General features: G+C 43.8%; 1 protein-coding gene across 5 annotated transcripts; it reads left to right on the top strand.

The window, feature by feature from the left end:
• Nucleotides 1-722: 722 nt before the first annotated feature.
• LOC111954523 (cytospin-A) lies at nucleotides 723-19,491 on the top strand. 5 transcript variants are annotated; one of them, XM_023974315.3, is made up of 12 exons: nucleotides 723-816; nucleotides 8,008-8,159; nucleotides 9,113-9,634; nucleotides 9,766-9,839; nucleotides 11,872-12,503; nucleotides 13,630-13,723; nucleotides 16,949-17,024; nucleotides 17,154-17,202; nucleotides 17,296-17,392; nucleotides 17,503-17,619; nucleotides 17,719-17,778; nucleotides 18,036-19,491. In XM_023974315.3, the coding sequence occupies exons 2-12, from the start codon at nucleotides 8,120-8,122 to the stop codon at nucleotides 18,123-18,125; spliced, it is 1,851 nt and encodes a 616-aa protein (XP_023830083.1). In that variant the 5' UTR covers nucleotides 723-816; nucleotides 8,008-8,119; the 3' UTR covers nucleotides 18,126-19,491. The 5 variants fall into 5 exon arrangements, with proteins under 5 accessions (XP_023830083.1, XP_070292021.1, XP_023830082.1 ...); XM_070435920.1 differs by lacking the exon at nucleotides 723-816 and adding an exon at nucleotides 5,664-5,818 and having other exon boundaries at nucleotides 8,008-8,123; XM_023974314.2 differs by lacking the exon at nucleotides 723-816 and adding an exon at nucleotides 5,664-5,818.
• Nucleotides 19,492-19,519: the final 28 nt, after the last annotated feature.

Below are 19,519 nucleotides of genomic sequence, written 5' to 3'. Positions count from 1 at the left end.
ACACGGCTGTCTTTTCCTCTTTGCCCGGGTGGACAGATGTGCTAGAGCACAATATCCGTACRCCAGTTGGGAAGACTGTACACGTGAAGCCGTACAGGGTCAGTGAAGCTCGTGCAAAGCCATCCACACTGAGGTCAAAAGGATGTGTGAGTTGGACGCCATAGAGGAGTCAAAAAGACCATGGGTCAGCCCCATCATCCTGGTATCCAAGCCAAATAGTACACTGTGCTTCCTTTTGGCCTTCACGGGGCCCCAGCCACCTTTCAAAGACTGGCCAAATCGGGACTTTGCTGCTGCCTACCTGGAGATGGGTAATCCATTCGGAGACGTGGGAAGACCACATGGAGAAGGTAGGCCGTGTCTTGGGTTGTCTCCGACAGGCAGGCCTGACAGCCAACACAAAGAAGTGGGTGTGGCACCGTGAGAGGCATGAGCGTAGGTGTGGCTGAAGGACTCCCAGTGCAGCACCATGGACAGTGGCACTGGCTGCAGCACAGTGGACCACAGCACTCGGTTCAGCAGTGGAAGGCTGAGCTATCATCAACACCAGGCCAGCCGAAGACAGCGCCACAGCTATGCTCACCCAACACACCCTGTGCAGGATTATATAATCAGCACACMTGCAAGGCATTCCCTAATCAACTGACTGGCACAAGAGTGCAGGCTGSACATCACTCAAGTGAAGCAGTTAGGTAGACACAGCCAGAGTGTGCCTACTCTCCCACTTACACCGTGTTTCTCGCTCCTTCCACAGACTCCTCAGAAKGAGAGTTACRGACTGGGCCAGTGAGGCCACACCACYGCAGGAGAATACAGGTGMCYGCCATCTTTAACCACCCTCTTGCTTGAACAGCTTCTGGACTAGCGTGCCAGAGACACTAAAAGCTAAAGTAAAAGCATCTGGAAATTGAACTATATTGTTGTGTGTTTACTCATTGCCGCTTGTGTAGTCAGGCACAACCACTCTTCCCGACAGGCATTTATTGGTAGATGGGTAAAAAAAAGCAGACGTTGAATATCCCTTTGAGCATGCGGAAGTTATTAATTACACTKTGGATAGAGTATAAATAAACCCAGTCACTACAAAGATCCATGCATCCTTCCTAACTCGGTTGCCGGAGAAGAACGGAACCGCTCAGGGATTTCACCATGAGGCCAATGTTGATTTTAAAACAGTTACAGTTTAATGGCTGTGATAGGAGARAACTTAGGATGGATCAACAACATTAGTTACTCCCCAATACTAACAGAGTGAAAAGATGAAATCCTGTACAGAACAAAAATATTTAAAAACATGCATCCTGTTTGCAACAAGGCACCAGAGAAATACTGGGGAAAAATGTGTCAAAGTAATTAACCTTTTTCTCTATACAATGTGTTATGTTTGGGGCAAATCCAATACAACACATTACTGAGTACCACTCTCCATATCTCCAAGCATAGTGGTGGCTGCATCATGTTATGGGTATACTTGTAATCGTTAAGGACTGGGGAGCTTTTCAGGAGAAAAAAGAAACGGAATGGAGCTAAGCACAGGCAAATTCCTAGAGGAAAACCTGGTTCAGTCTGCTTTCCACCAGAGACTGGGAGATTAATTCACCTTTCAGCAGGACAAYAACCTAAAATACAAGGCCAAATCTACACTGGAGTTGCTTACCAAGAAGTCAGTGAGTGTTCCTGAGAGGCCGAGTTAAAGTTTTAACTTAAATCTGCTTGAAAAACTATGGGRAGAACTGCAAATGGTTGTCTAGCAATGACCAACAACCAATTTGACAGAGCTTGAAGAATTTTTWAAATAATACATTGGCAAATGTTGCWCAATCCAGGTCTGGAAAGCTCTTAGAGACTTACCCAGAAAGACTCACAGCGGTACTCGCTGCCAAAGGTAATTCTAACATGTATTGACTCAGGGAGTTTAATACTTATCTAATCAAGATATATTCATGTTTTATTTTTCATAAATGTTTTACAAATGTTAGGGTGGGTTGCACCAACATGGATTAACTATTAAACTGGGTTAAATCKAGGTTAATCTATTAATCAYGTTGCACCAMATTTTAAACCTAGTTTTAAATTAATCCTAGTTAAAATCCTTCCTCTAATCTAAATCTAGTTTTCACTTYAAACCTAGATTAATTCTAARCATGTTGCTCAATTTAAATGTTTTTTTAATATAAATTTAGATTGGAGGTTAATTCTAAACTGCCACTTGAGGTGGTTTAACTGATAAAATGGCAGCATATCTACTGTGGAGAAACCAAAATGACAGAGTTCCTCAGAGAATAATTAGAGACAGGTTGAGTGTTATGATAACTAACTCATTATTAGTAGGCTATTTACGTGCCCAGTTTGTACAACAATTGAATTGGGGCTTATGACATGCCCAGCCTTGATACGAGTGAGGATGTTACGCAACATGATGTAACGGGCCTGATAACGGTAAATATCATATTATTATCATATATTATCATATTATCATTGTAGTGAAGTTGCATTAACGTTACYTTTAACGTGCATTATAGGCATTGACATTTTCCAGTGATTTMTGCTTACTAAATATTGGTGGTTCGAGTTGTCCGTTGTCAYCATAGGGGTTATGGAGAGGGGCAAACTGCTGGGYAATAATMTCGCATATYTTCTGGGTGATAKGATTAATTCCCTTGGAGGCCCAGTGTTGCCAATTTAGCGACTCTGTCGCTATATTTAGCGAGTATTCAGACTCTTCTAGCGAAACATTTTCAAGAAATCGACTAGCGACAAATCTAGCGACTTTTTCTGGTGTTATTGGAGACTCTGACGTGAAAGCACGTATAGTTCTTACTCTTCTCAACGAGCAGCGGGTGCTGCCGTGGGCCCCACCCCGTCCCAAAGCACTCACAGGCGGCCCAGTCCTCGCGCAGCAGTCCCTCCCAGCTGCAGTCAGAGCAGATGTTCACCCCTCCGCGTCCAGACTGCAAATGAATCGCGCATGCGGGAAGCCTCCGCTGGCTGATCCCACCCTGGCTTACATTCAGGGCGGGATGTAAWTGTAAAATGTGCTTTGTCTAAAAAAAATCACTGCATTTGACTCACACAGCCTCAGTCACTTACTCACCTTGTCCACTGTGTGTGTGCCTCTCTGTGACATAAGCTAAACATCTAGCTGGCTAGCTCATCATGTCTCAGTCTAAACTGTACACTCAAAAATWCAGAAAGGAGTGGGAATCAAACCCTGAATTCAAAGGCTGGTTGAAGCCGTTTATTGGAGATGATACACGGGCATACTGCCTGTATTGTAAGGTATTGTAAAAATATACTTTTTTTTAACCGTAAATGGCAGCTTGTTTTGGGTGGAACTGTAATAAGGCTTTGCCTTTTGAGTATGTTTTTGAGTTGTCATGTGTTTTTTTACATCACTAAGTTTGGCGTAGAAATGTTTCAAAAAAAATACAGTTATACACTTCTACTCTTCCCCATCCCAGTATGTTASCAATTCCCACTTGACTCTGTATCTTATTCCCCTTCATGGAGCTCTGGTAGTTTCATGATTAAAGAAAATGGTTCATTGGGATTCTACATGACATCTTTAGGGGTGCCACACATTAAGCAAGTGATAGAACCTTTTAAAACACAGTTTGAGATCATTGTAGGGTTTTTTCCTCCAGTACTTTGAATAGGGAATGGGGTTTCCACGGGAAATGTTTTCCTGAGGTTCCAACAGTAAACACGGCGGTAGGGCTTAGCGAAGGATCAATTGTGTATTCTTTCAGTGTTAAAGCTGTCTGGAATAATACGCTTTCAGTCCTCCCAAGTCATAAGTCCGCAACCCTCTCTCTCCAGCTCTAGACCTATGGTCAGCAGCCATCCTCTCTATATTCTCGAAAACCCTACTTTTGAAGTTTTGAACTTGATGATACAGTAGGTCTTGTTATTAGTTTGCCATAGTAGTAGAGCTAATGGTCGTGTCCCCCTGCTCCGACGTTGCTTATGCATGCCAGATCTTACAATGCCCGGATAGGTATTTTACGTATCAGGTGAGCTAACCACATCATGGGTGCGTTCATTTGCCCAGGCGTTGCTGACATGTCAGATCTTACAACGCCTGTATAGGTATTTGACTACATATTTTATAGCAATCTGGTGCCCGACGGCACAGTCAATGATGTGGCATGCAACCATTGGTTAATGCATGTAACGTCTGAGCAGGGGAACACAACCCATAAGTTTTAGCAATATGGTGGCCGACTGCACAGTCGATGATGTGGCACGCAACCATTGGTTAATGCATGYAGGGGAACGCAACCATATTGTCAGGGACCGCTTGAAAGTTCTTTGAGCCCCTCAGGAATCCTATAGGCCCCTTGGTTCATCACTGACATAAAAGACTTGCAGAATTTCCTAAAGAAGAAGTGAAGTTCCTTCTGGAAAAATWAAGTTAWTMTATTCTATAGCCTAATGTKTAGCCTACCTGCTCTGCCATACCTGGGTCGTTCCATATGCTTTCAATYACTTTCTGACTGCACCCTTTTTGAWTTGAACGAAACCTTTCATACATGCTTGCCCATAGTGGACGTGGTCAGAAAGTGACTTTTTGGACCTGAACGCCATAAATGACCCATTTGCGAACCCACCCTACCATAAGACGTCCATCTCTTCTTCGCTGAAAAATATTGATATAATTTGAAAGCTTATAAAACAGGGTTGTCAAGGTTGTTCTATGACTTCTAGAAAAAACGTTATTACATTTCTTTCAAGTTTTACTGGCAATTGTCTTTTTTTTCTCATTTTCACAAACGTTGTAGCTTAGACCCTATTTTACATCATCTGAAGTATTTATGTTGTGCCCATCATCAGTTGAGACAGCATACTCTTGAATATGGGGTGGGTGTCATTTCGATCATAGAAATAGAATGCATAGAATGGCCAACCCTTCAGACCACTGCCATTTAGCTGGTACACCATTGACATATACATTGAATTCAAACTTTAACTTCCAACAGAGGAAGAGGCAAAGCAAAAGGGTTTACTCTGCCCAAAATCTGTCCACAAAAATAAGACCACAAAGTGAAGGATTTTTGTATTGCAGTCAATGAGAGAGTATCGAATTTGGTCAACAAAAAATGAAACTGCTCATTTGCTACGTGTGGCTTATTTGATTAAAAAAAAATCGTAATAGTTAGATTTTTATGAATGCACTGATATAAGTGGACGCAGGTGGTATTTCAGCAACTTTGGAAAAAAACAACTTTACAGCTGTATATCGGAGTTCTGACTACTCCCGCCTGCCTTCCATCTTTGAGGACATGTATTTAAATTGCTAGAGCGGTCACTCGRCTATGTGTCAATATAATAGATCCTCTCTGCTTCCAATTACTACCACACCATACTTTTATTTTCCGGCATAAGTAAAAGCAGGAAATGCATCACCTATGCCTCTACTGCCATTCATTCTAATTAGACTGGTTCTGGAATTCTCCCTGACCAAGATGGCTGACATTTTGGCTCCATTATGGAACTTTGAAAGTTTATGACATAACCCCTTTAGTAGGGTTGGGCAGTATCCAGATTTTCATATCATCATACCGCCCTTCTTTCATCCCGGGAGTTTTATGGTATTACAGTTTTARTACACAAGGGGGCGCCAAAAAATTWAATAAAAAGCCAATTGCGCATCTATTACCAGAATGCTAATAAGATTTGCACAAGTAATAGCGAATTTCCATGGAGGCTGCTAGCTAAATATGCTAACGAGCGCAAACGAAAATGAACGAATTGCAAAGACAGGCAATCCAGCTCATAAAGTTATACATATRGTAGGAGCTACCGAATGTCATTTTTGGTGAGTTTGGACATTTACAAGCGAATGTGAACGAGAGAATGTATTGAAGAACAGTACTGACTCTGGAGCAGCATGTGTACTTTCGTTCACTTTCCTAGATCACTAAAGTTATGTTTAGGGGTTGCTGCATTAACGAAAAAAACAAACGCATAAGAAATATCTTGCTGCGTTTTGTAAACGCAGATCTAAAATGCTTGTTATTGTAATGTCTGCTCTGCATCAGATTCAGTTTGTGCTTCAGTTCATAAGCGGGTATTCTATCAGTGTTCTGACTGATGTGTAGATACTTTTCGCTGGTACTTTTCTCCGTGAAGCCAGCCTAATTTTCTCCAGTAAAGTGCAAGATTAACTAAGTAAAACATAAGGAAATGTAGCTGGCTACATTATTTCTATGATTAACATTAGAAATATGATGGCCATGCATCGTTTTTGCAAAAAGATACCTTGCATTTTCATTGTAAGCTCATTTACTTGTGTGGCTGCCAGCCAAATAGCGTTACACTTCTGTTGTCATCTGATGAAAATTAAGCTATTTTCTGCAGAATGTGTTGCACTAATGTATTTTCTGTGAAGGAAAACTATAGTTGCACGTCCCTGATACTCTATTGAAGCAAAAAAAAAAAACACTGTTGGTTTATAATTTAAAACGCAACCGCTGTCAATACACATCGGGATTTACCTGCTCCCGCTTTCTCTCTTTGTGCTATTTACAAACGCACACTTGACTGGCTCAACTGTTCTGGGGAACTACCGTAAGCTTCATAATGTAAAATAATGTGACAGGTGAAATGAAGAACGTGATCTGCGTCATCTTCTATGTATTGAACAAGTTGACTGCAGGTATTTACTTAAAGTAGCTACAAATATATAACAATTTATTGAAAGACGTAAAATAAATAGTTTCAAAGGTATTGACGATATTGAAAACCCATCCTGCGGCTATTTCTAAATACGGTAAATGGTATAGGCTAGGGTATACCGCCCGAGCCTATACCCTAACGTAACATATCATACTTATTTGAGTGTCTCGGGTTTACATTTACTAAGTTAAAAATCCACGAGACCAGGCTACAGGCATCCATGGACTGCATTGTCATTCTCAACCTRAATTGCATCACAATTCATGATATCCTCCTCTCTCAACCACCCTAAACTTGGACATATTTATAAACACATTTCCAGTTAAATAAAYGAGCCTGAGCTCTGGGATACAACTTTTCGCAGAAGGACAGTRGGCTACCTTGCACGGAGCAGCTTAGTCCAGCCCTTTTCTTTTCTCCGTTTGCCGCATAAGAATCGAGTTCCTAGCAAGACCCAACATTTATCTTGGGCCACTCTGTAGTGTGGCTGGCTCTCCCCTGCACTCGCGTTTCAACAACAGCAGCAGCAAACAGCCTCAAGCCTGTCTCTGACTATTGAAGCAACAGAAATAGAGATAAACGGAGAAAAATGCGGTGAGGCAGTTAAAGAGAGACAACTGGAGTATTTTATCGGGCGGTACGTGGGGATATCAAGGTGGGTGGTTGATTGCATTGCAATAGCCTACGRTGTTTTCCTGATTCCAGCAGCCCGCACGGTGATATTGTTTTATGCAGGGATAGACGCTAATAGTATGTGCATGTCTGTGTCTTGTCATTGCATATCCCCCTGTTATAGCCTTGTACAGATCCGAGTTCTGTATATCATATCAGGGTTTCGTTCATTCAGAATCTGCTCTCTGTGTCTACACATGTTCAGAGTTTTACTGTAGCCTTATTGCCATGCCTAACAATTAGACACTTGTATTCAGCAGGCTTTTCTTCTGCAAGACCACACACACACACACCAGTGGATAAACCGAAAAAGCTGCCTTTCCATTGATCAGGAAACCTATTAATTCCACATGAAACTAAGGGGGGACTGTCAGGTTCTCTTTCCATCACCTACTTGTATGATTGATCTAATGCTACACTGGACATGATGATGGTGAACATCCTGCAGGGTTATGCACATCCCAGCAGTCATCCCTGTGCTCAATTAGCTTGCWGCATTTTAAGTATGGGTCATTGCTCTGGATCACTTGTCAACAAACATGGTTTGCCACTGTAGTCCGAGGGTACCTGCTCTATTAAAGGAGAATTTAGAATTGAGCAGTGTTAGCCATACTTGTGTTAAAAGATTTATGGACTGAGMATTCGCTGTACTTCTAGGTGTATTACTCCCTGTCCACTCTGAGGCGGACCCAAGAGAGAGCACCGGAGGGGAGAGCGAGGGGCGCTGGGACACATAGTCACGTTGCTTCCACTCTGCACCTGCTGCATCATGGGTAACGTCGCTGGCAAGGACGACCATGGCCCTACAGGTTCCCTACATGAACATACACACACACACACTCTCTCTCTCATTGTCACATGTCATTATATTAAACTCTGACAGTAACTCTGATTAGAACCTTCTCTTCCTGTTTCCCATGTTTCTACAATATTTCCTTTCAAGCTGTTTGTACTCCTGCACAATTTGTTCATTATCTTTATGCCTCCCGTTCTCGATCTGTCTACCTGTGATTCTCTATTGTAGCATTGGTGACTTATTTTTCTGACACACACACACACACACACACTTCCTCCCCTAAACACCTGTTTAAAACCCTGGCCGTTCCTATCCTTTCTATCTGTTTTCAGTAGGCTGGAAACCGACTCAGACTGGGGTGGGAATAGCTCCCTGGATACTGTGTGCCCATCGCCAGGCACATGCAATACATCAGGCCGTGCTAGCTGAATGATGAGTCTGCAGAATTCTGCTGCCCAACACAACGACAGGGAGGGGGAACATGAGACACTAGAGGCTTAGGGACCTGTGTGTGTGTGTGGGGATATGCAGTAGAGTATGAAATAGTGGATGTGTTTCGAATGTAAATCAATTGACTAAAAGCAGCAAGAGATGCGGCGTCTAAATTCAGTGAGGGAGTAAGTCTCTAGATATGGCCACTTGGGAAATGAGTGTATGTTAATGTAAGAACGCGTTGGACACTGCAGAGCCTGTCATGCCATCAGCCTACCAAGGACTGTGTGAGAGAGAGGAAGGGCATTGACTGTTTATATATGCATATTCTGCATCAAAGTGCAGGCATCCTGCTATAGCCACACCCAACTCTGGTCTCCTTCTGTGTAGTTTTTATAGACTAGAAAATAGCTTAGGACAGCAGTTCTGTCTCTCTCGCTCTCTCTCTCTTTTCTGCTCTTCCCTACTCTCCTTTCCCCTTTCTCATATCTTTAATCTCCCCCTCTCCACTCTCCACCCTCTCTCTCTTTCCAGGGTCTCATTTAGATCTGTTCCACACTCCTCCCTCCTCCCCCTCTGATTCTGACCTGGCTGCAGCTCTGGCCTTGGGTCCAGCCGCGGCTCAGCTGCTGCAGCAGGGGACACCGTCCTCTGGCGCCACCGGAGGCATCGTCTGCCAGGGCGGAGCTTCCCCCTCCACCAACTCCAATTGGAGCCACACGCTGTCCGTYCCGCCAGAATGGGCTGTGATTAGCCTAGAGAGTGGTGCATCGACACAGGGAACGGGGGTGGAAATGGACGGTGAAAGGCGAACGGTGAGGAGCTCCAGCAGCCACAACAACCACAGCAGCAGCCCTGTGTCCCCAGGCCAGGGGCCTCCGTCGAATCGTAGCCCTTTGGAGCAGAGCTGGCAGGACCGGGACAGTGGGCTGGAGCCCCAGGCAGGGCCGGATCGGGCTAGGGAGGATATGGCCCTGGCTCTGCTAAACCTGCTGGAACATCACAGGTCCACACTGGGGCTCAGTCCCGGCCTGGACGCGCCAGCAGGAGCAGCCGGTAAGGTCTCCACATCTGCATGGCCGTAGTAACCAAATCGTTGTAACCCAATTGTTTGTCTTGACAGAGTGTGCATACATGTTCTTATAGTACATGTGTCTTGATCTGAGTGTTTCGTGTGTGTCTGTCAGAACTGCTGAGGCGGTTGATGGTGGAGAGAGAGGTGCTGGTCGAGGAGGTGCGCAGCCTGAAGGACACACTGAGGGTGAGTCAGACGCTCCTCCCTTCTCTTCCCCACTGCATTCCCTCCGTCTCTCCCTCAGCACTGCAGACACAAAATCGTTTCAAAGACCACACACACACACACACACACACACACACACACAGACACAAATATATCCATATTACTTTGAAGTGGATTGTGTTTTCCCTTCTCTACCCAGTGTTGTGCTCTGTTAGCTGTTTTAGGGCTCGACTCAATCAGTACCGCGAAAGATCCGTGGTATAGAGTGATTTAAATTTGAAGGTGGATTTCCGATTGAGCTGACATATGCAGCGTTTACCGTGAATGCTGTCTCCACGAAAGCGGAAACGTTGCCTTTAAGGGTCGATCGACTCACCCGTGCGTCAATCTAAGTAGCACAATAAAGAAATCCCCATCAACATCTGGMAGTTTAAGCTAGAGATATCTTCTTTTTTTTTCCTGCATGGACTGCATCTCAATCCACCACATCCGCCAATGTCGGCCTTGCGCATCTGCGGTGGAAGGTGGCCGRGCTACAGTGGTGTTTGTCAGACCACGAGACATCCTGAAAATCTTTCTTCTCACGGCCTACAAACTGCTATAACCTGTCTATGGAAAGGGGAGACTCTCACGAACACGATGTTCTCCGTTTTGCTCTACGACCGCCACAAAGGACTCGTCTGAAGGTAACGCATACAAATGAATGGAAGCATGGAGGTAGTTTTGGGCCAACGGCTTAGACTTTTAGAGGTTAAAGTTCAATCACCCTATACATATCTTCCGCAATACGATTTAATCAAGCGGTAAGTAATTCCAGCGGTAAGTAAGGCAAATGTTCAGGCGAGTCACAGTGTTTGTGGAAGGCAGGGTTTCTCAATGTGTGTGGTAACTTAAGCAACCTTTATCAGTGGTTCAAAAATGTGACCTGGCTTTGACTTTTTCTAGAAGGGTTCTGTTTGAGAATATCAGTCGGCCTCCACCATCTGCAAACACGGTGCAACAACTACTGTAAATGAGCCAGTGATAAGCAGTGGGATGGTCCTGACATACAGTATGGGAGGTTGTCCCTCTCTCTACATTGCAAGGATTCCTGGCATACTTTGTTGAAATTTCACCTGAATTAATTATTCTTTTGACCAATGCAAAATCCCTGTTTTCGACATGTTTACTGTAGACTGTATCAACAGCACTATTGATTGTCTGCTACATGTGGCAGCATGCATGTCTGTCTGCTGGCCTAGATGTGAAATGATACCACCTCTACTTCTCACCTTCTTGAGTTCCCCTGCCTCTTCTATATGACCCACCCATGATATTCAAGATGATATTAAATATAAACGGAGTGTACAAAACATTAGAAACACCTGCTCTTTCCGTGACAGACAATCCAGGTGAAAGCTATGATCCCTTATTGATGTCACTTGTTAAATCCACGTCAATCAGTGTAGATGAAGGGGAGGAGACGGGTTAAAGATTTTTTTTTTTGTTAGCCTCGACAATTGAGACATGGATTGTGTATGTGTGCCATTCAGAGGGTGAATGGGCAAGACAAATGATTTAAGTGCCTTTGAACGGGGTGTGGAAGTAGGTGCCAGGCGCACCGGTTTGAGTGTGAACTGCAGGTCTGCTTGGTTTTTCACACTCAACAGTTTCCTGTGTGTATCAAGAATGGTCCACCACCCAAATGACATCCAGCCAGCTTGACACAACTGTGGGAAGCATTGAGGTCAACATGGGCCAGCATCCCTGTGGAACTCTTTGTAGAGTCCATGCCTTGACGAATTTGGGCTGTTCTGAGGGCAAAAGGGGGTGCAACTCAATATATTAGGAAGGTATTTGTAATGTTTTGTACACTGTATTTCCTGATACAATGAGTCAACTCACTCTTATGTTCTCCGCACAAATGTATGGCTCTAGTTTGAGTGTACAGAATATTTAAGTCTCTCTCTCTCTCTCTCAATCTGTCTGGTTGTCTCACTCTCAGATGGAGATGGATGGACATTGAATTGTGTCTTTATGTCAATTATTATTTMTTTCTCTCGCTCTCTGGCAGACTGAGCGAGCTGAGTGGCACCAGTTCCAGTGCGATCTGCAGGTGGCGGTGTCTGTGGCCGACCGGCTGCGCATGGAGGCGGAGGAGACTCTGGGCACGCTCAGAGAGAGCCACGGGGAACTGGAGGGCCAGCTGGCCCAGGCCCACTGCAGACAGCAGGACACAGACAGGGAACTGGAGAGCCTGAGTGCTGAACACAGAGAGGCCTGTCACAGACTGTCTGCTCTCACCCTGGAGCACCAACGTACCATGGCTGAGCTGGACACACTGAGACGCATGCAGACAGAGAGAGGGAAGGACTCACACAGTCACAGAGAGATGGAGGGAAGAGACACGGAAGAGAGGCCGGCTGGTGAAGAAACTGGTGAAGACATAAATGCGGTGGAGGCGCTGGATGGGAAGAAAAGAGAGGATTCAGAAAGGGAAGTGGAAGGAGAGAAAATAATAAATAGTGAGGGAGTGGATGTTAAGATGGGAGGGCAGTCTCCTGAGGAGCTTGTTAGTGGAGGGGAGAACCTGCTCAAAGGGAAGGGGGTGGCGGAGACGTACCTACGGAATTTGGTAGCAGCTGGAGAGAAGGGGTGCGGCTTAAGAGATCCACGGAGGATCGTGATGATGTCAGAGCGTTCCAGGTGAGAGCCTCATCATGCCTGTATGATGCACTAGCACAGTGGTCACCAACCGGTCGATCGCCAAAGCCTTCCCAGTTGATCACCAAACACTTCTGTAAAAAAAAGCCTTGCATTCCTATGTTTATTTTAAAATTCGTTTTGCACTGTTGGTAGTAGATGCACTTGATTGAGGAGCCATAGGCCCGAGAATGCAAAGTGTTCCCATTTTGAACCATTTCATGTGTCTGAAGGTAGAACACCGCCTACCTGGCAGGCCCAGAGAGCAAAAAAAGTGCACCTATAGTCCTACTGCTGGCCAGTCAGCTCAGATCAGTGTCTGCACAGTTTCTTTGCGCCATAGACTGTAAAGAAGCACCGAACGCACACCAAAGTTCATATTGTGAAATTTCTAAACTTTTCTAACCATGACTAGAGAGAGACTCAAAAACAGCAGCTCTTTGCTGTATTCGTTATGAGTAAGTTCATGTTTTAAGTTGTTATTCAGCTCTGTCAACACTTTGTTTAGAGGAAGAGAGGAGGGATGGTGAGTCGGACTGACCATGAGATGCAGGCCATCAGTCCAGTAAATGAAATGAAAAAGCTAATTGGTCACTCAGCTGTGCCTCACAAGTAATACAACAAATGATCTATTACCACTACCAATGTGATCATATACCTAACATTTTTTAAATTMTAATTTCAAAATGGTCTGAGAAGAATGACATTGGCAGGGCATTTCAAGCCTAGCCAGTATGCAGTGATAATGAATTGGGCCATTATCTTACTGCAYACATGTCATTGCTACAGAACTGATTTTAATTGGTTAATGTTGCATAGGCTTACATTTTTAAGTCATGTTATTTATTTATTTTATCTGAGTGGTAGATCTCAACTTTTTTGACTCAGAAAATGATCTTGACTAAGAAAAGGTTGGTGACCACTGCACCAGCAATTTGGGGGTTGCGAATCTGTTGTTATCTGGAGCCTGTCACTTTGACACAACTTATTTTTGAAAGCAGTCTAATATTTGATGAAAGCTAGCCTGTGTCTGTAGGCGCAAGGGTTGACCTCTGCGCAAGCCATGCTATATAGACACAAGTGTCCTACATTTATCTGTTTCAACTAAGTCCTATCTTATCTGTTCCAGGAGCCTCTCTCGACTTCCCCTGCCCACGGACACTCTCCCTGCACAGAAGGGTAGCTCCCAGACCGCCACTAGTACAACACTGCCTCTATGCAAGGTAATGCTTGTTTTCAACCAACACGTTTGTTTTTGGGAGTATCTAATCTCTTTGCAATGGTTTMAAATCTCATGTTATTTGTCACATGCCCCGAATACAACGGGTGTAGACTTTACCGTGAAATGTTTSCTTTGCGAGCTCTTTCCAATGATGCAGCGTAATATATAATAAATAAATTGGTTTTTAAAATTKCTCACGTTTATTACAAATAAAAAAAACATAGACCTTATTTACAGACCCTTTGCTATGAGACTCAGGTGCGTCCCGTTTCTATTGATAATCCTTGATGTTTCAACAACTTGATTGGAGTCTGTGGTAAATTTAATTGATTGGACATTATTTGGAAAGGCACACACCTGTCTATATAAGGTCCCACAGTTGAGCAAAAACCAAGCTATGAGGTCAAAGGAATTGTCCATAGAGCTCCAAGACAGGATTGTGTCAAGGCACAGATCTGGGGAAGGGTACCAAAACATTTCTGCAGCATTGAAGGCCTGCAAGAACACAGTGGCCTCCATCATTCCTAAATGGAAGAAGTTTGGAACCACCAAAACTCYTCCTAGAGCTGGCCGGCCGGCCAAACTGAGCAATCGGGCGAGAAGTGCCTTGGTCAGGGAGGTGACCAAGAACCCGATGGTCACTCTGACAGAGCTTCAGAGTTCCTCTGTGGAGATGGGAGAACCTTCCAGAAGGATAACCATCTCTGTAGCACTCCACCAATCAGGCCTTTATGGTAGAGTGGYCAGATGGAAACCACTCGTCAGTAAAAGGCACATGACAGCCTGCTTGGAGTTTGCCAAAAGGCACGTAAAGGACTCTCAGACCATGAGAAACAAGATTCTCTGGTCTGATGCAATCAAGATAAAACTCTTTGGCCTTAATGCCAAGTCATGTCTGGAGGAAACCTGGCACCATCCCTACGGTGAGGCATAATAGTGGCAGCATCATGCTGTGGGGATGTTTTTCAGCGGCAGGGACTGGGAGACTAGTAAGGATAGAGGGAAAGATGAACGGAGCAAAGTACAGAGAGATCCTTGATGAAAACCTGCGCCAGACCGCTCAGGACCTCAGACTGGGATGAAGGTTCGCCTTCCAACAGGACAACTACCTTAAGCACACAGACAGGACAACGCAGGAGTGGCTTCGGGACAAGTCTCTGAATGTCCTTGAGTGGCCCAGCCAGAGCTCGGACTTGAACCCGATCGAACATCTCTGGAGTAACCTGAAAATAGCTGTGCAGCAATGCTCCCCATCCAACCTGACAGAGCCTGAGAGGATCTGCAGAGAGAATGGGAGAAACTCTGCAAATACAGGTGTACCAAGCTTGTAGTGTCATACCCAAGAAGACTCAAGGCTGTAATCGCTGCCAAAGGTGCTTCAACAAAGTACTGAGTAAAGGGCCTGAATACTCATGTAGATGTCATATTTCAGTTTATTTTTAATACATCTGCAAAAAAAATGTTTAAAAAAAAACTTTTGCATTGTCATTATGGAATATTGTGGTTAGATTGATGAGAAGAAAACAATAAGGTGGGAACGTAACAAAATGTGAAAGTTAAGGGGTCTGAATACTTTCCGAATGCACTGTATACAAATGTATTAAAACTGATGACATTTACGTAAGCACTGTATACAGTGTTCAGACCCCTTGACTTTTTCAACATTTTGTTACGTTATAGCCTTATTCTAAAATGGATTAAATACTTTCTTTTATAAAGTCCATATAAGGAAATCAATCAATTTAAATAAATTAATTGGACCCTAATCTATGGATTTCACATGACTGGGAATACAAATATCTGTTGGTCACAGACACCTTAATTTTTATTTTATTTTTTTAAAGTAGGCATAGATCAGACAACTAGTCAGTGTCTGGTGTGACCACCATTTTGCCTCATGCAGCACAACACATCTTCTTCGAATAGAGTTGATTTGGCTTTTGATTGTGGTCTGTGGAATGTTATTCCACTTTTCAATAGCTGTGCGAAGTTTTTGGATATTGACGGGAACTGGAACACGCTGTCGTACATGTCGATCCAGAGCATCCCAAACATGCTCAATGTGTGACATATTCTGGTGCGTATGCAGGCCATGGAAGAATTTGGACATTTTCAGCTTCTAGGAATTGTGTACAGATCCTTGAGACGTGGGGCCGTGCATTATCATGCTGAAACATAAGGTGATGGTAGCGGATGAATGGCACGACAATGGGACTCAGGATCTCGTCACGGTATCTCTGTGCATTCAAATTGCATTAAAATGCAATTGTGTTCGTTGTCTGTAGCTTATGCCTGCCCATACCATAACCACACCGCCACCATGGGTCACTGTTCACAACGTTGACATCAGCAAACAGCTCGCCCACATGCTGCCATACATGCCGTCTGTCATCTGCCCGGTACAGTTGAAATCAGGATTAATTTGTGAAGAGCACACCTCCAGCGTTCCAATAGCCAGCGAAAGTGAACATTTGCCCACTTAAGTCGGTTATGATGCCGAACTGCAGTCAGGTGAGGACGACGAGCACACAGATGAGCTTGCCTGAGATGGTTTATGACAGTTTGTGCAAACCCAGAGTTTCATCAGCTGTCTGGGTGGCTGGTCTCCGATGATCCCACAGGTGAAGAAGTCAGATGTGGAGGTCCTGGGCTGGCATGGTTACACGTGGTTTGCSGTTGTGAGGCCAGTTGGACGTATTGTCAAATTCTCTAAAACGTAGTTAGAGGCTGCTTATGGTAGAGAACATTAAATTCTCTGGCAACAGCTTTGGTGGACATTCCTGCAGTCAGTGTGCCAATTGCACGCTCCCTCAACTTGAGACATCTGTGGCATTTTGTTGTGTGACACAACTGCACATTTTAAAGTGGCCTTTTATTTTCCCCAGCACAAGGTGCACATGTGTAATACTGTTTAATCAGCTTCTTGATATGCCCCACCTGTCAGGTAGATGAATTGTTTTGGCAAAGGAGAAATGCACATTTGTGCACAACATTTGAGAGAAATAAGCTTTTTGTGCGTATGGAAAATTTCTGGGATTTTTTTATTTCAGCTCATGAATCATGGGACCAACACTTGTTGCATTYATATTTTTTGTTCATTGTATATATGAGTGTGTTTTATATAGTGCATATATAGTCTTAGTCTGGACTTAGTCTGGTCATTTTCTGACCAATTTGGAAACAGTCATGCATACTATAGCCACTACTCCTCTCTATCACTTACCAGAAAGAAGAGCCAGCCAAAGGGAGAAGRATGGACCGCATACTGCAAACACAGGACACCTGGTCCAGCTTCTATACAAGTGTGTTCATTTCATCAACACATACATTATACTTTGAGTTCAAACATAACTGTTTGCTTTTGAATGTGTATAGTGCATTTTGCTATATTTGTAAAGTTACTATGCTCTTAACTAATTGCTAACGTCTAGCAGAAAAACAGGAGGAGGACCAGAACGCAGACCCACCGTCCTCGTTCAGGTGAATGGACAGGCCCTCTAAAGATACTTAAGAAATATGCGCAAATAAAGCCTTCTACCCAGCTATAACTTTTGTCTGTTATCCACCTTCCAGACCTCAGGATGGTTTCAGCATGCTGCTGCGACGTCATGGAGGCTCCAGGCGGAACTCACTCCTGCGCTGGTGTCAAAGCCGCACCCAGGGCTACAAGGTAAGAAATAGCAAAGAAAAGTACCATTCACATTTACCAAACCATTGGTCACCTTATCTGACCAATACAAGACAACCCTCTATTTTGGATATATATTTTTTTTTTTATAGAATATTGAGATTACCAACTTCAGCAGCAGCTGGGAGGATGGTCTGGCTTTTTGTGCTGTGTACCACACCTATCTACCCACACACATCCCATACAGCAGTCTCAGCCCAGGAGACAAGGTAAGAGAAATGCATTCACATATACGACTCCATAGTTCACACAATATACAAGCTGTTTTAATAACCCTATTCACACCTACATTTTTTTGTTCTGTGCAGAGTGAGAACCTGGGCCTTGCCTTCCAGACAGGGGGAAGTGTAGGAATCACATCCATACTGGTGAGACCCACATTTTAACATGCTATGAAAGTTGTTGGGAAAGAACCTGTATTTTTTTTAAAATGTTTTAAAAGAGCTAGAAAGAGTAGAATGGTAGATGTCCTGTCACCGATGTCCCAACTGTTCTTCTGAGTCTGGTCATGGTAATGCTTCTCAGTTGCCACTTTTTTTTATGTGAGTAGTGGTTGTCCTTGTAGCGCCGAGGGTACAGCTGGGTGTAAGCTTGTCTTTAACAGAGTGTTTTATTTGCTTGATAGACTGTGGAAGAGATGCTGAGACCAGGTGGGCCTGACTGGCAGAGGGTCCTGGGGTACGTTGAAAGCATGTTTCGTCACTTTGAGATGTGAGGTCATTTTCCTTCTGTCTTCCCTCCCAAACTCGACATCTAACTGGTCCGCCACCACCAGTCTGGTTCGTTTTCTTGCATCATGAACTGAACTGAGACAGCTGATTGGCTGAATTGACTGACGCACCAYTAGGGATTGTAGGACAACTGTTGGAAATGATTTCTACTTCAGCTTCACTCTCCGTGCGGACTCCTGCTGCCGGCCATTGGTTGTAGGTGCACTGTGGATGGAAGTGAGGGTTTTAGGCTGAGCGCTGTTCTTTTGTTAAATTTCATGGTGATTGCACTGAATATGAGAAGACATTTGGAAATGAGAACACAAGGAGCACCATAAATGAGGAAATTGTGGATGTGACTACCTGAGGACTACAGTATATTCTAGACAAATTGCACCAGGAAAATGGATCAGACTTCAAAAGTTTCACTTTGGCTGCCACTTGTTCTGTGTTGCACTTATTCTGATGCCTTTTTATTTAAGCACTTTATCAACAATAGGAAATCAGTTTTTAACTGGAAGATTTTTATTTTATGGACACACTCTCTGCCATGTTTCACATTCTTTATCAGACTTTATTTGCTTAGAAATGTTGGGATATTTATGTAGCCATAARTAGTATTCTAATGTCTATGAACCTCAACTCAAAGCACAAAGAGGAGCCAGAYGACTTGAATGAGTTAATTTAGTGGYGCTGCATCACAACCGGGATCAACCAAGAGTGACTGCCTTTTGAGAAAATGTATATACAGAACTGTCTAATTAAGCAATAAGGCCTGAGKGCTGTGGTATGGCCAATATACCATGGCTAAGGGATGTTCTTAGGCAAGACGCAACGCGGAGTGCTAGGACACAGCCCTTAGCCGTGGTATATTGGCCATATATAACAAACCCCTGAGGGGCCTTATAGCTATTATAAACTGGTTACMAATGTAATTAGAGCAGTAAAAATAAATGTTTTGTCATACCYGTGGTATACTGTCTGATATACCACGGCTTTCAGCCAATCAGCATTCAGGGCTTGAACCACCCAGTTTATAATTAGTTATATTTTGAATCTACTATTGGTTTGAAAATATTTTTAAGTCAATGTTTTAAATGTAGAATGAAAACAAGTGCCATAGGGTGGACTAATGAACAGAGGGGCATGTCTCCTGTTATGGGAATGGATTGTCTGTTGCTTCTATAAATCAGACAAAACCTCAATGTGGCCATATAAGGACTGAAACCTACATTGTTTGTCTTTGTGTGAAGGAGAGATGTGCAAAGTATAAATTGAGGCATGTGCCACTCCCCGAAGAGTTTTACTGTGAATGATAACAGAAACAGTTGCCAAAGCCTTACTGCAATAATAAAGTTTGTGTTAATCTGCTTGGTGTGTTGCTGTTTTCACTTTAAAA

This window comes from Salvelinus sp. IW2-2015, linkage group LG28 (assembly GCF_002910315.2).
Source record: "Salvelinus sp. IW2-2015 linkage group LG28, ASM291031v2, whole genome shotgun sequence".
In the NCBI taxonomy this organism is placed as follows: domain Eukaryota; kingdom Metazoa; phylum Chordata; class Actinopteri; order Salmoniformes; family Salmonidae; genus Salvelinus; species Salvelinus sp. IW2-2015.
The sequence above is the reverse complement of the archived record's forward strand: the minus strand, read 5'-3'. Positions and strand labels throughout refer to the sequence as shown.